Source organism: Notolepis coatsorum (genome assembly GCF_963971535.1).
Source record: "Notolepis coatsorum genome assembly, chromosome: 7".
NCBI lineage: Eukaryota > Metazoa > Chordata > Actinopteri > Aulopiformes > Paralepididae > Notolepis > Notolepis coatsorum.
Window position 1 is genome coordinate 99,761,355 of NC_140171.1, and position 12,112 is coordinate 99,773,466.

General features: G+C 45.0%; 1 protein-coding gene across 3 annotated transcripts in view; it reads left to right on the top strand.

Annotated features, from left to right (window-relative positions):
* The window catches only part of LOC311232666 (replication factor C subunit 3), a 158,264-nt gene that overhangs the window by 94,349 nt on the left and 51,803 nt on the right, over nucleotides 1-12,112 (top strand). For 2 of the 3 annotated variants that reach the window (XM_084319532.1, XM_084319533.1), the window contains one exon: nucleotides 10,836-11,938. The exons of the other annotated variant lie outside the window; for it this stretch is intronic. In XM_084319532.1, coding sequence (XP_084175658.1) covers nucleotides 10,836-11,027 — 192 coding nt within the window. In that variant the 3' untranslated portion in view covers nucleotides 11,028-11,938. Of the gene's footprint in view, nucleotides 1-10,835; nucleotides 11,939-12,112 lie in introns of those variants that run through there. 3 annotated transcript variants of the gene reach the window in all.

Below are 12,112 nucleotides of genomic sequence, written 5' to 3' on the forward strand. Positions count from 1 at the left end.
GCTATGAACATGTAAACAATGACATAACACTCACCCAGACAGGCCGCCGTTCTGAACCCTCCTCACTTTTTAAGAGAAAAGAGAAAACAAGACGTCAACACCGCTTCACAACGGCGACATTAACACGTCCGGCGGAATCAGCACAGTACCAACTGGCCTGTATAGCTGACTTTGAACATGAATCTGCCGCTATCGCACATTACATGCACATATCCCCTCGTGAAGGAATACTCTCATTTGGATATGAAAGATGGGGTCTTAACACGGTGACAGAGAGAATCCACTCGTCCAGAACACACAGGGATCACCAGTGTCAATGGTCGCGGCCCACTAGTTAAAACTATAATGGTCGCCAGACCAAGGCCTTCTGTCGCCTAGACGGCTAAACAAAGGACCCTAGCCTGGGGCCGGTTTCCATAAACTTTGTCTAGTAGCCCCCATAGCACTAACAGACAAGTGGAGCCCGCCAGCAAACACTACTCACCCAACCTGGAACGCACCGCTCCTCACAACAGCGGCATGTCCGACAGTTCAGCTGTGGCCTGACAGGTTTCACCCCAACAAACACAGCAAGGAACTGCAGTTGAGAAGCATGCAGCGGCGTGCTCCCAATACGAAAACCGGTGGAGGGTTTGTAGAATGATCATCATCTTCTAGACACTCCAGTACGAAGACAATATCGCCGTATTTTCTCGAAAATAGTGAGAGAGAAAATAAAGATATGATGTCAACGTATCCTTGTTTCCCAAGCTGTTCCTAATCCAATTTCTTCCATCATGGTGTCAAGTGTGGGGATCTACCGAGGCACCTCTTCCTTGTGGTGAAAGCGAGAAGGAGGAGAGCAGGTGACCACACACCTGCTTATGAAGGTAAGCTGATGAGGGGTGTGGTCAGACTAATACTGGTATTAGAGGTACATTTGTGGTTTATTCAGTACGCGTGCACGTACGCGAGATAGTGCAGAAGGCGATGCCAAGCTAAGCCACTAACGATACAGAACTTTCAGAGCTTTCCATAGCTTCTTAGGTTCATTTTTGTTTTTCCTTTATTAGATTCATGTAGTGCTCCTTTTTGGTTTCCTTAATCCTTCTTTGAGCTTCATTTCTGCGTTGTTTATATACATCATCATCTGCTTGCTCATGGGATTTCTTAAATTTCAGCAAGGCCTCCTCCCTTTGCTTAATAGCATTTATAATTTCTCGGTTAAGCCATGGGCTTTGTCTCTGCTTTAACCTAACTTGCTTATATGGAGCCATAGTATTCACTACCTGAAGGAAACAGTGGTTAAACAAATCCCAGGCACCATCAACACAATCATTTTCCAACACTGCACACCAGTCCATGTTCCTAAGCTGCTCCCTAAAGGTCTCAACATGGTAGTTCTTGAAAGATCTGATTTTTCTTTTTTTCTTTATTGATCTTTTCCCCCCTCCTTTTTCCTCCGATTTTCTCCCATCCCAATGTTAGTCGTTATGCCAATTCCCAATCCCCTTCCTGGTCGCTGCGCACTTACCCCCCACAGTCGGTCTGGGAGAGTGGAGGCTATCACGTGCTTCCTCCGACACACGTCTAGCCAATCAACCGCTTCTTTTCACCTGGCAGCGCGCACTCTCACTGAGAGGGTGTAACGTGTGGAAGGATCACACTACCCCCCTTAGATCTTATCCGCGCTGAGCAGGCGCCCCGACCGAACTGTAGGAGTCGCTGTTTACAACTACCCGGACCCACCCCGCCAGCTTTCCCACCCTCTAATACTGCCAATTGTATTAGTGTGAACGGCCAGCCAAGCTGGTGACAACGCCGGAGCTGTGAGCTGGATTCGAACAGGCGAATCCAGCGTCTCCGGCGTTTGGTGGAAAGATCTGATTTTAATGTTTTTATGGCTAGAACATTTTTCTCTATGAACCTTCCTGGTACAGTATGTGATGAAGTGGTCACTGATACCATAAGCAATCACACCATGTTGTGAGATATTGCATTTGTCTGACACCATGATAAGATCTATTGTAGTTTGGGTAGTTTTACTTATTCGGGTGGGTTCATTAATCAGCTGAGTTAAGTCAAACAGTTTGCTAAGCCTAGTAAAAGCACCATGCGTTGGACAGTCCTTGTTAGATACATCAGTATTAAAATCACCCATCAAAATACATTCGTTTTTCGTCACACCACAGCTAGAAAATACATTCTCTAGATTATCATAAAATGCACTTTGATCAGGTGGTCTATAACATACTCCCAATAGCACTGGTTTCGTTTTTGTCAGGTGAATGTCCAGCAGTACAACTTCAACTTCATCAACCACGTCTGTCCTAACAGTAAAATGAATATCATTTCTCACAAAAGCACAGACCCCCCCCCCCCCCCCCCCCTCCATTACGACTGTGATCCTTTCTGGCTACAGAGTAATTGGGTATTTCTATTTCTGAATCAATGATACTGGGATCAAGCCAGGTCTCTGTAAAACAAATACCGGTAACTCCCACCTGTGTTTTATAAGCCAGCAGACGAATCTCATCGATCTTTGGTAGTAAGCTCCTCACATCCAGGTGCATAAAGTGAAGTCCTTTCGGGCTGAAGACTTCTTCTAGGCTCGGGCCTTGTGTTTCTTTCCTCTCTCTTTCCATTTAGTGGGCCTACTAATTCTGACAGGGGTGTTTTTGACACTATTATTATGTGATCCTAGCCCAATTGCAATACTATAACATGGAGGAACTATTGTGGTAGGGGCTGGGATCAGGGGGACGTCAATGGTTGAGGGATCTGTCAGGCTTGTCGGCACCAGGCAGAGCGTGGGCGAGTAGTGCCACAGTCTGGGTCTGCTGTGAGACATAGCTGGAGAGAGGAGTACAGTGATGGATGCTGTAGGAGAAGTTGGAGGAAAGTGCTTGGGCGCCTGCAAAGTTTAAATGGAGACCATCTACTGCAAAGAGATTGTTACGCTGCCAGAAGAGGTCAAAGTTATTTATAAAGTTCACGTTGTGGGCACGACAAGCGGACTGGAGCCAGGTGTTTAGGCTTAGCAGTCTGGAGAAGCGGCCAAGGCCAGGAGAGGGGGTGGGGCCAGAGATTCTAACGCTGTAGTGAAGATGTTTCAGTACACCAAACAGCTGAATGAAAGCATGCTTTAACAGCTCAGACTGCTGTTTCCTAACGTCATTTGTACCTACGTGCACTATGAGCGTATCAGCAGCGGGGAAGGATGTCATAACCTCTTGGATTTTATCCGTGATGACCGCCACTGTGGCACCTGGAAAAATCACAGTGTGTGCATTTTTGACTGAGACGCGTCTGACTATCGAGTCGCCTATTATGATTGTCGCTGGTGGAGACGGGACAGTTTTGAGGCCAGGCGAGGCCTTGGGGGACCGGATGGTCGTGGCAAAACTGGCTGGGAGACCTCAGCTGACTTGGGAGAGAGAGAACGACCAGAGTGTTTTTTAACTGCTAATCTTAACAGATGACGTCGCTCACTACTTTTACTGGAGGACTGGGCAACGGCCGAGGTGATCGAGGGGAAGTCATCATCCAGGACAGAGAAGGGATTGGCAGTGAATACCGGAGGGGCAGACTGGTGAGCATGGGGGATACGGTTTCCCCGGGGATGGCCCCCGACCAGCCAAAGACCACGGGTCCGGGGTGGAGCTTGTGGGGGGCCGCTTGGACTTAGCTCCCTCTCGCGTCCATCGCTCTTTGTACTGTCTTACCCAACTCCTCCATAACTGAGGTACGAGCACCTCATGTATCTGCACCTGCAGGGGGTGGAGCTGAGGGGGTCGGATCTGCGTCTCCTGGGGCTGGTTCCTTAGGGGCTGGTTTCTCAGGGATAATTGAGTCACTCAGGTCATGTCGACAGATTTTTGATGCCTCAAACAAGGAGTCCAAGAGGTGCTCATCTTCCTTGATACTGTGTAGAGCATGGATATTCTCCCTTCCAGCCTTGGACACTTTCTGGGTCAGGCGGAGGCATACATCGCATCTGGGAGGTGAGGTAGGCATAGTGCCCTACCTTGCAGTCCACAGGACCGAGGCAGTGAAGCAGTCCCAGGAAGGCTGACCCAGACTGGTAGTAAGCAGGCAGGCAGGAGACCAACAGGCCAGACACAGGTTCCCTCGGGTAGCTGCTGGTAGCAAGCTGCTGCAGGGCTGGTGGGTAGCTGCTGGTAGCTAGCTAGCTGCTGCAGAGCTGGTGGGTAGCTGCTGGTAGCAGTTGAACATGATCCAGGGTGCAGTGTAGGCCACACCAGGAGTAAAGATAAGATAAGATAAGATATTCCTTTATTGATCCCCTTGGGGAAATTCAGGTAGCATGGGGGAAGGGGGGGGTGGTACAGGTAGTAAAAACAACACAGGCAGTGTAAACAATTAGGTCAATTTGGTCAATATAATTTACTATCTAACTAGCTGAAAAAAAATATTCACAGTGTCACATAAGGTGCAGTATGCATAAGGTAGTGTTATAATTTACTATCTACTGAGTATACATTATTCACAGTATCACAGTATCCACTGAAATATACATTATTCACAGTATCACAGTATCCACATAAGGTGCAGTATGCCTAAGGTAGTGTAGGTTGTCCTCCTTGGGTTCCTATAAGTCCCAGGTCAATGTCTGGTAGCAGTCGCTGCCCCCTGTTGTGGAGCCTGGAGGCTGCTAGTCGCTGCCCACTGTTGTGGAGCCTGATGGCCGCTGGTATGAAGGACTGTCTGAGGCGGTTAGTTGAGTGTCGGGGGTATGGTAGTGCAGGCAGGGACCGAAACTAAAGCCCGCCGCCCGCCAGGGGCGGTCTGTTTTTACCTTTGGCGCATGACACTTAGAGGGCTGCCCGCCGTGTGGCGTGTAGACGTGTAGTTCATAACGATACTCTTGTGCGAGTACAGATTATAGCCGCTCGTCTTTTTTTTCTCCGCCGCAAGATCGTTAAAAAACTACAAGTCCCACATCGCACTCAAGTCAACGGTCCAATCACAGTAGAGTGACGTGACTGGTTTCATGAGAAAAAAAAGCAAATGACCAATCGGAAGCTATCATTTGGCTTGTTTACTTCCGTCTGCTCTAGTCTATATCGGACCTCCATGAGCTAACGTACTGTTTAAACAATGACCCAGTCAACTATTCACTTTTAGTTTAATACATGACGAGGCATTGTCTAACGGTATCTAGCTGGCTAGCTACTGATAGCTGCTGATATCAACAAATGCTCCAGCAATAGTCTACTCGAGTGCATAATACCTCCGTTCCCTCGTTAGCTCGCGTTAGCTAGCTCACGTTAGATCGAAATGTCCCAGTAAACTAAATTGTCTTAACGTTATCTACCGGGCTAGCAGTAGCTACAGATAGCTCCTGATATCAATGTCTTATAACATTGATTGAATGCGTATTCTAGCTGAGGGCATGTTGAATGTGATTTGACAAAAGAACCGTAAAAGTAACGTTATAAATAGGGTCCAGCTGCATCGCCGGAGAATCCTTGCATGCTGAATGTAGGGTCTAGCTGAATATAGGGTCTAGCTGCAGGGCCGGAGAATCCTTGCTGGAGCTGGAGGCTACTCAAGTATACACACAGACAGTGGAGCTGTTTGCAGATAGCAAGCATTTTGACTTATTGCGTGGTGGCGATGTCTCGCAGATAATACAACTACAAGTATGATTATATAATATATATTTTATTTAAAAAAAAAATTATATAAAATATGTATATATTTTTTTAATCAAAAAAATGTTGGCAGGTAAGAAATATGCTTGGCGGGTAGACTCTTCCCATCTACCCGCCACTGGCCGGTGAGTCAAAAAGTAAATTTCGCTCCCTGAGTGCAGGCCTCACCAGGGTTTGAACAGACCAGTGATGGTGGGTAGCTGTTGGTAGCTAGCTGCTGCAGGGCTGGTGGGTAGCTGCTAGTAGCTAGCTGATGCAGGGCTGGTAGGTAGTTGCTGGTAGCTAGCTGCTACAGGGTTGGAGGGTAGCTGCTGGTAGCTAGCTCCTGCAGGACTGGGGCTAGCTGCTAGCAGCTAGCTGCTGCAGGGCTGGTGGGTATCGATAGCAATAATAATATAACGTTAATGCAACAAAACGAATGCCTTGCTTTATTAATCATAACGTTGATGCAGTAGCGTATGTCGTTGTGTTGGCTGTAACGGACATGAGAATAACAACACTGTGTACACATTAAAATTGCGATAATCGATTCTAACATTTTCAAATCGATGCAGTTGAATTTTCCCCTTAGGATCGATGCATTGCGATGCACAATTTGTTACACCCCTACACCAAAGTCACTGGCCCACTGTGCGTGTGTGTATGTGTGTGCTAACTTGGCTAGCGTTATCAACAGTAGAGGTGGGTGCAGGCGGTGTGACGTAATTGGCAGAATCGACTGTCAATCAATGGTCTACCCCTACGCTCTGCATCTTCTGGCCGCCTCAGACCTACTCCTATCCAAGCTCCCGGAGGGTCATCAAAGAGAAGCCGCCTATTCTCAGTCCTTGCCCCACAATGGTGGAATGAACTACCCATCCCAGTTAGGACAGCCGAATCCCGTCCAATCTTTCGCCGTCGACTAAAGACACTTCTTCAACCATTATCTGAAATGAAAAAAAAAATAAAAAATCTAACCCTGACTAACCTTACTGTCATGCACTTGTCCTAATAAACTAACCTACACTGTAACACGCAACACTTTGATGAACATTGTTACTCAGCTGATAGAGTTGTACCCTTCTTGCTGTCTTGTCGTACAGAACTTGTAAGTCGCTTTGGATTAAAGCGTCAGCTAAATGACTAAATGTAAATGTACCTGACACGCAAACTCATAAACAATGTTTCTGTACTGGAGGTGTACAGTATTTCAATAGGCAACCCTGAAAGGAGAATTTTTCTAGAAGAGCAAGTGACTTTGGTGGTATGTGCTATTGCACAGATGTGTGTCCCGTTCCCGTTTGCACGCACAGTACAAATATACATTTATTAAAACTTTAAAAATAAACTCTGTTACTTGAAATATTTTCACTGTGCTCCTAAATATTTTTGTGTGCTCCTAAATTTCTTTGTGTGCTCCTAAATCTTTTCATTAAGAGGCACGTGTGCTCCTTGGGAAAAAGGTTAGCGTAGAGCCCTGTTGCTGTACGTTAACTTTTTTTGCACATAGCACTGGTGCTACAGAGGTTGATAGTTTTGTAGCACAGGCCAAAATCTTGTAGCACAAGTATAAAACGTGTTATATTTGTAACAGTCACAAATGTGCTTATTGTATTTGTGTTGTTTAGTTGCAGTGCCATGTTTGGCTGTCATTTAGTATATCGCCATGTGTTATTATTACTATGATACTCTCATATGCTATTTTCAATTAATATCATAAACAACATAAGGAATATTAGCATAATTTTGAGTGGACTGAAGGAATGAGTCAGCGTTAATAGTTTTAAATGCAAATAATTTATTGAAACATAGAAGTGGGGTCGGTTGGGACACACACACACACACACAATGGGGGACCCTGATGTAAACAAGACAAACGTCTTTCTCTGGTTTGCATCCCCTTAACAATTGTGTGTATTGAGCCGTACTGTACCCATTCTGCAATCTGTTAAATAAAGTTTTCATTCATTCATTCACACACACTGTTTCAACTCACCACCCCCGCATCATATTGTAGTCTAGTCTGTCTTCAAACTTCCACTCCTCTCGAAACTTGTTTATATTTGAATATCATCATTATCTGTCCATCCTCAGTTTACTATAATATACTCCTGTCCTGAGTCCTGACTAGTGACTTCATCGTCTTTCCAAACGCACGCACGCACACACACACACAGGGAAGGGGAGAGAGTGCCCCCCCATTTCCCTTTCCACACTGTCTGCTGGCTCTGCGCCTCTGATCAGGATTAGCTTGTTAGCTTGCTAACGTTGTAGTGATTGTAATGGTACATAAACGTTAATTTCGGGCGATGTGCGCATAAAGGAATGGTGACGGTGCAAAGCATGTAGATGCATTTGACCCGTTGCGAGAAAGAAAAAACACCACAGACTTATTTCGGGACGTGTAGGCGCACTGCTGTGTTAACGCAGCAGTGCGCACCAACCGACCAACGCGCTGCTCCTTGCAGAAGCACTGATAGGGCGGATACGACTCGTTGAGTTGTCACAAGAGTTTTTTCAAAATAAGAGTATCATATGCACCTGAACGTTGCTAGCTTTCGGAGCCTAGCTGGAGCTGCACGTGGGCAGAAATGAGACCCGCTACAGGATTTTCAAAATAAGAGTATCTATATGAACCGAATCCCTATCGCACCAGTGCTACTGAAGTAAATCCATCCATCGCACAGACAGCTGTTGCTGTAGCACGTGCGATATATATGTCGCACTGTACACCCCTGCTGTTATAGCCAACTCGCACATCTATGGATCGGGCCAAATCTCCTCTTTCAAATGGCAGAGTTCAATTTGGATTTAGTATCACCAGGCGTGATTCACAAACAGTGAATGAAATCTACTGTAAGTACAGTTACTTTTTAATAATGTAAATATCTCCGCCATTTTTCATCAGATTGCAATGCAGTTTTTTGGCAATAACGTTCAGGTTTGTGGGATATGATCCCGAGAAATAAAAAAGTAAATCTAGAAGTCAGATGATTGAGAGGGGCTGGTGTGAGCTAGGAAGTATAGTTATTTATTTTTTTTTATTCGAAAGCCCATCGAAAGTCCTCGGACTAAAAACAAAATGGTGGCATCATTTCCTGGTGTCTAACCTCGCCTTTTTCCGACTAGATTTCTATAACTAATATTTCACTAATAACACTTAAAACCATTGGTAAACAACCGTAGTGCTGAAAATATACACGTTGACTAGGCCTGCCGCGATAAGCAATAAATCGATTAATTGCTGCGATAATTAAAATGAATGCAATGATTTTGACGGGCGCGATTAATTGCTATTTGCGCGTTTGTTTTAATGAGGCGGAACCAGTGCCGCTTGTCAGTCACTGTCCGTGTTGGGAGGCGGGTCGCTGACGTTACTAGAGTACAGCACGGGAGCCCCGTGGGGCAACGCCACAGCTTAACTACATTTCTCAATAGTGTGGCTCCTTTTAACCAAGTAGCATTATTTGTAGTGTAACGTTAGCTATTTTTAGACCCAAGTAGTTACTCGCTACTGCCCGGAGAAACTGGACTGCTAAATAAAGATGAAAGATAGAGCTTTGATTCTCATTCCATGCTAACAACATTAGCTAACAAACGAAATACAACGTATAGCATAGCTACAAGTACAACACAGAATAACGTTAATACAATTACATGCATCATTGTTTACAATGAACGGGTGGGGCTGGTCAAAGGACTGGACACGGGGACAAGTTAAACATGAATTAATTTATTATAACACTCCGGTAGTTTCGAGTCGTGCTGCAGTGCCTACGCACCACAGCTATTCTATTATATACTGCTTTGACGCTTCCTCCTCATCGTTGATTGCCTGTAGTAGCTGCATCTAACGTTAGTAGCTAACGTTAAAACTAACCTAAAGTTAGTTGTTCACCAACAATCTCAACATTTGTTATTAGCTCAAAAACAACCGGACGAGACATGTTGTCGGCTCATATGTTCTGCTTAGGATAATCGCAACAATACTTCCGGTCCGGTCGGTGGGCTTCAAAATAAAAGTCTAAAACCGGAAAAGACGGAGCGGTGGGCTTCAAAATAAAAGTTTTGGGAAATAAATTTCTCAAAAAAAATTCTCTAACCGGTCGCAATAATATCGCTTATCGCGATATTTTCGGGGGCAATTAATCGCCCAGCAAAATGTGTTATCGTGGCAGGCCTAACGTTGACTGCTGTTTTTGGGGTTAGGGTCTTTACTCTTGGCTACATTTGAAAAAGAAAACGCAACATTAATTCATACATTCTGTAGAGATGGATTTATGGCGTGATGTCATTGTCGGTCCGGTATCGGACCACTCGAGCATAAGAGGTTAAAGTGTATTTAAAAGTCTTGCATTTAATTTTCACAGGTATACAATTTTTGGGGAGGCAGCTCGGCTATCGGGAGATTAAATAATATTTAATATAATAATTGTTTTTGTATTCAAGTTGTTGTTTTTTGCAGGGCTATACCGGGAGCTTGGTGCGTCTGGCGAGAGCTTGTATGGAACGTGCAAGAAAAAGAATTGGCGCGCAAAGTGCAGCCACCAGTTCGTTTTTTTTTGCTAGTATGGTCGTGAAATTTACGGAATTAAAAAGTCTTAAATTAGGCGTGGCTGGGTAGCGCAGTGGACTAAGCACTCTTGGTGACTTGGTCAGTCATCCCTACTAACAACATTTGGCGGTGTTGGCTGGTGGGAAGCTGGTGGGGTATGTGTCCTGGTCTTTGTAAACTGTGACTCCTACTGGTCGGTTGGGGCACCTGTTCAGCAGGGAGGGGATCTGGGGGAAATAGCGTGAACCTCCGCACGCGTTATTTTCCCCAGTGAAACTCCTCGCTGTCGGGTGAAAATAAGTGGCTGGCGACTACACATGTATCGGAGGAGGCATGTGGTAGTTCTACACCCTCCCCAGGCCAACAGTGGGCCAATGCGTGCAACGACCAGGAAGGGAATTGGCATAACGACTAAATTCAGATGGGTGAAAAATACAGAAAGCCCAACAATAAATAGAATTAAAAAAAAGTCTTAAATTGAACTTGTTGAAACCCGCAGATCCCTGCGATAAGTTCACCGTGGCTAAATTGCACCCGAATAACCAAACCTACTGGCAGATACGTGTGGTGAACCGGAGCTACTTGGATGATAACCAGGTGTGATGGGAGTGTGAACCTTCTAAATGTGAGACTTCTCTCTCCAGGGTCTGGCGACCGAGTTGCTGAGTAACTGCGACGGCCAGCTGAAGACGGACGTGGCTCACATGGCAGCCTACTATGAACACAGGCTGCAGCTTGGGAGCAAGGCCATCTACCACCTGGAGGCCTTCGTGGCCAAGTTCATGGCCGTCTACAAGAAGTTCATGGAAGACGGCCTAGACGGCTTGATGTTTTGAACATCGAAGGGACACATGACACTTTTCAAATAATCCCTTGTTTAAAGGTGCTGTAAGTGGTATTTTGTTGTTAAAGTAAGTGGTAAAAGTATGTTTTGTGTTTACTGCAGAGCAGAGGGACTGGGTGACCCATGTTACTGACCAAACACACTGTCCATCAGTGATGGCTGTCAGAATGTAGAGCTATTTAACACTTATTTAAACAGAAAATGCCACTTTAATGACCAGTGTTTTTCCTTTGTTCCACTGTGAAGGTCAGCTTGAATATAATCATCACATAACATCATCTGTATTCTGTAACGCATTGGGTGGTATCAAAATAATAAACTGTTCAGTATGTTTGTAAAGCATTGGGTGGTATCAAAATAATAAACTGTTGTATGTTTGTATAATAAAGTGTTTACTTTCTTTGGTCGATGCATCCTGAGAGGCCTCCTCTCCTTTGAGTTAGGTAGGGGGCGCTCTGCCACAGCTAGTCTCTTCTATGTCTGACTCATTTCCGAGGGCAGGGGGAGTTAATCTCTTAGCCACCACCTCCAACATCATCATCATAGACCTGTTAGCGGTTTACAAACATAGTGTTCGAGCCAATCAGCAATACCAACTGAGTCACGTCTCACGTGACTAAGTTGCCCCCTACCTGCACGAGCTGCTGTGCTAAAAAAGTATGACAGGGCTCTATGGAGAAACCATAGAGACCAGGATTATGTGCCTTTTGCCCCCTTGATGCGTGTGCACACTAGGGATGGGCATGCTATACTCGAGTGATCGTGCATTACTCGAAAAGGGGGAAAAAACTTTTTAAAAAAATAGGTATTCGTTTTTTTTTATTTATTTTTTTTTTACTTCTTTTTGTTCATTCACGTATATGTTTAAGGAAACCAACAAACTGTTATAATCTTACACATGCACGTGAAAAAATATGTATAACATTTTTATTTTTTCCCCCATAAAAATGTATAATTTCGATTATACAGAATGCCTTTTGAAAGCAGAATATAGACCTGTTCGCTGTCCACGTCAGCGAACAGGTCCTGCTTTCAAAAGGCATTATGTTGGATGCCGTTTGTTCATAATCCGTCTAT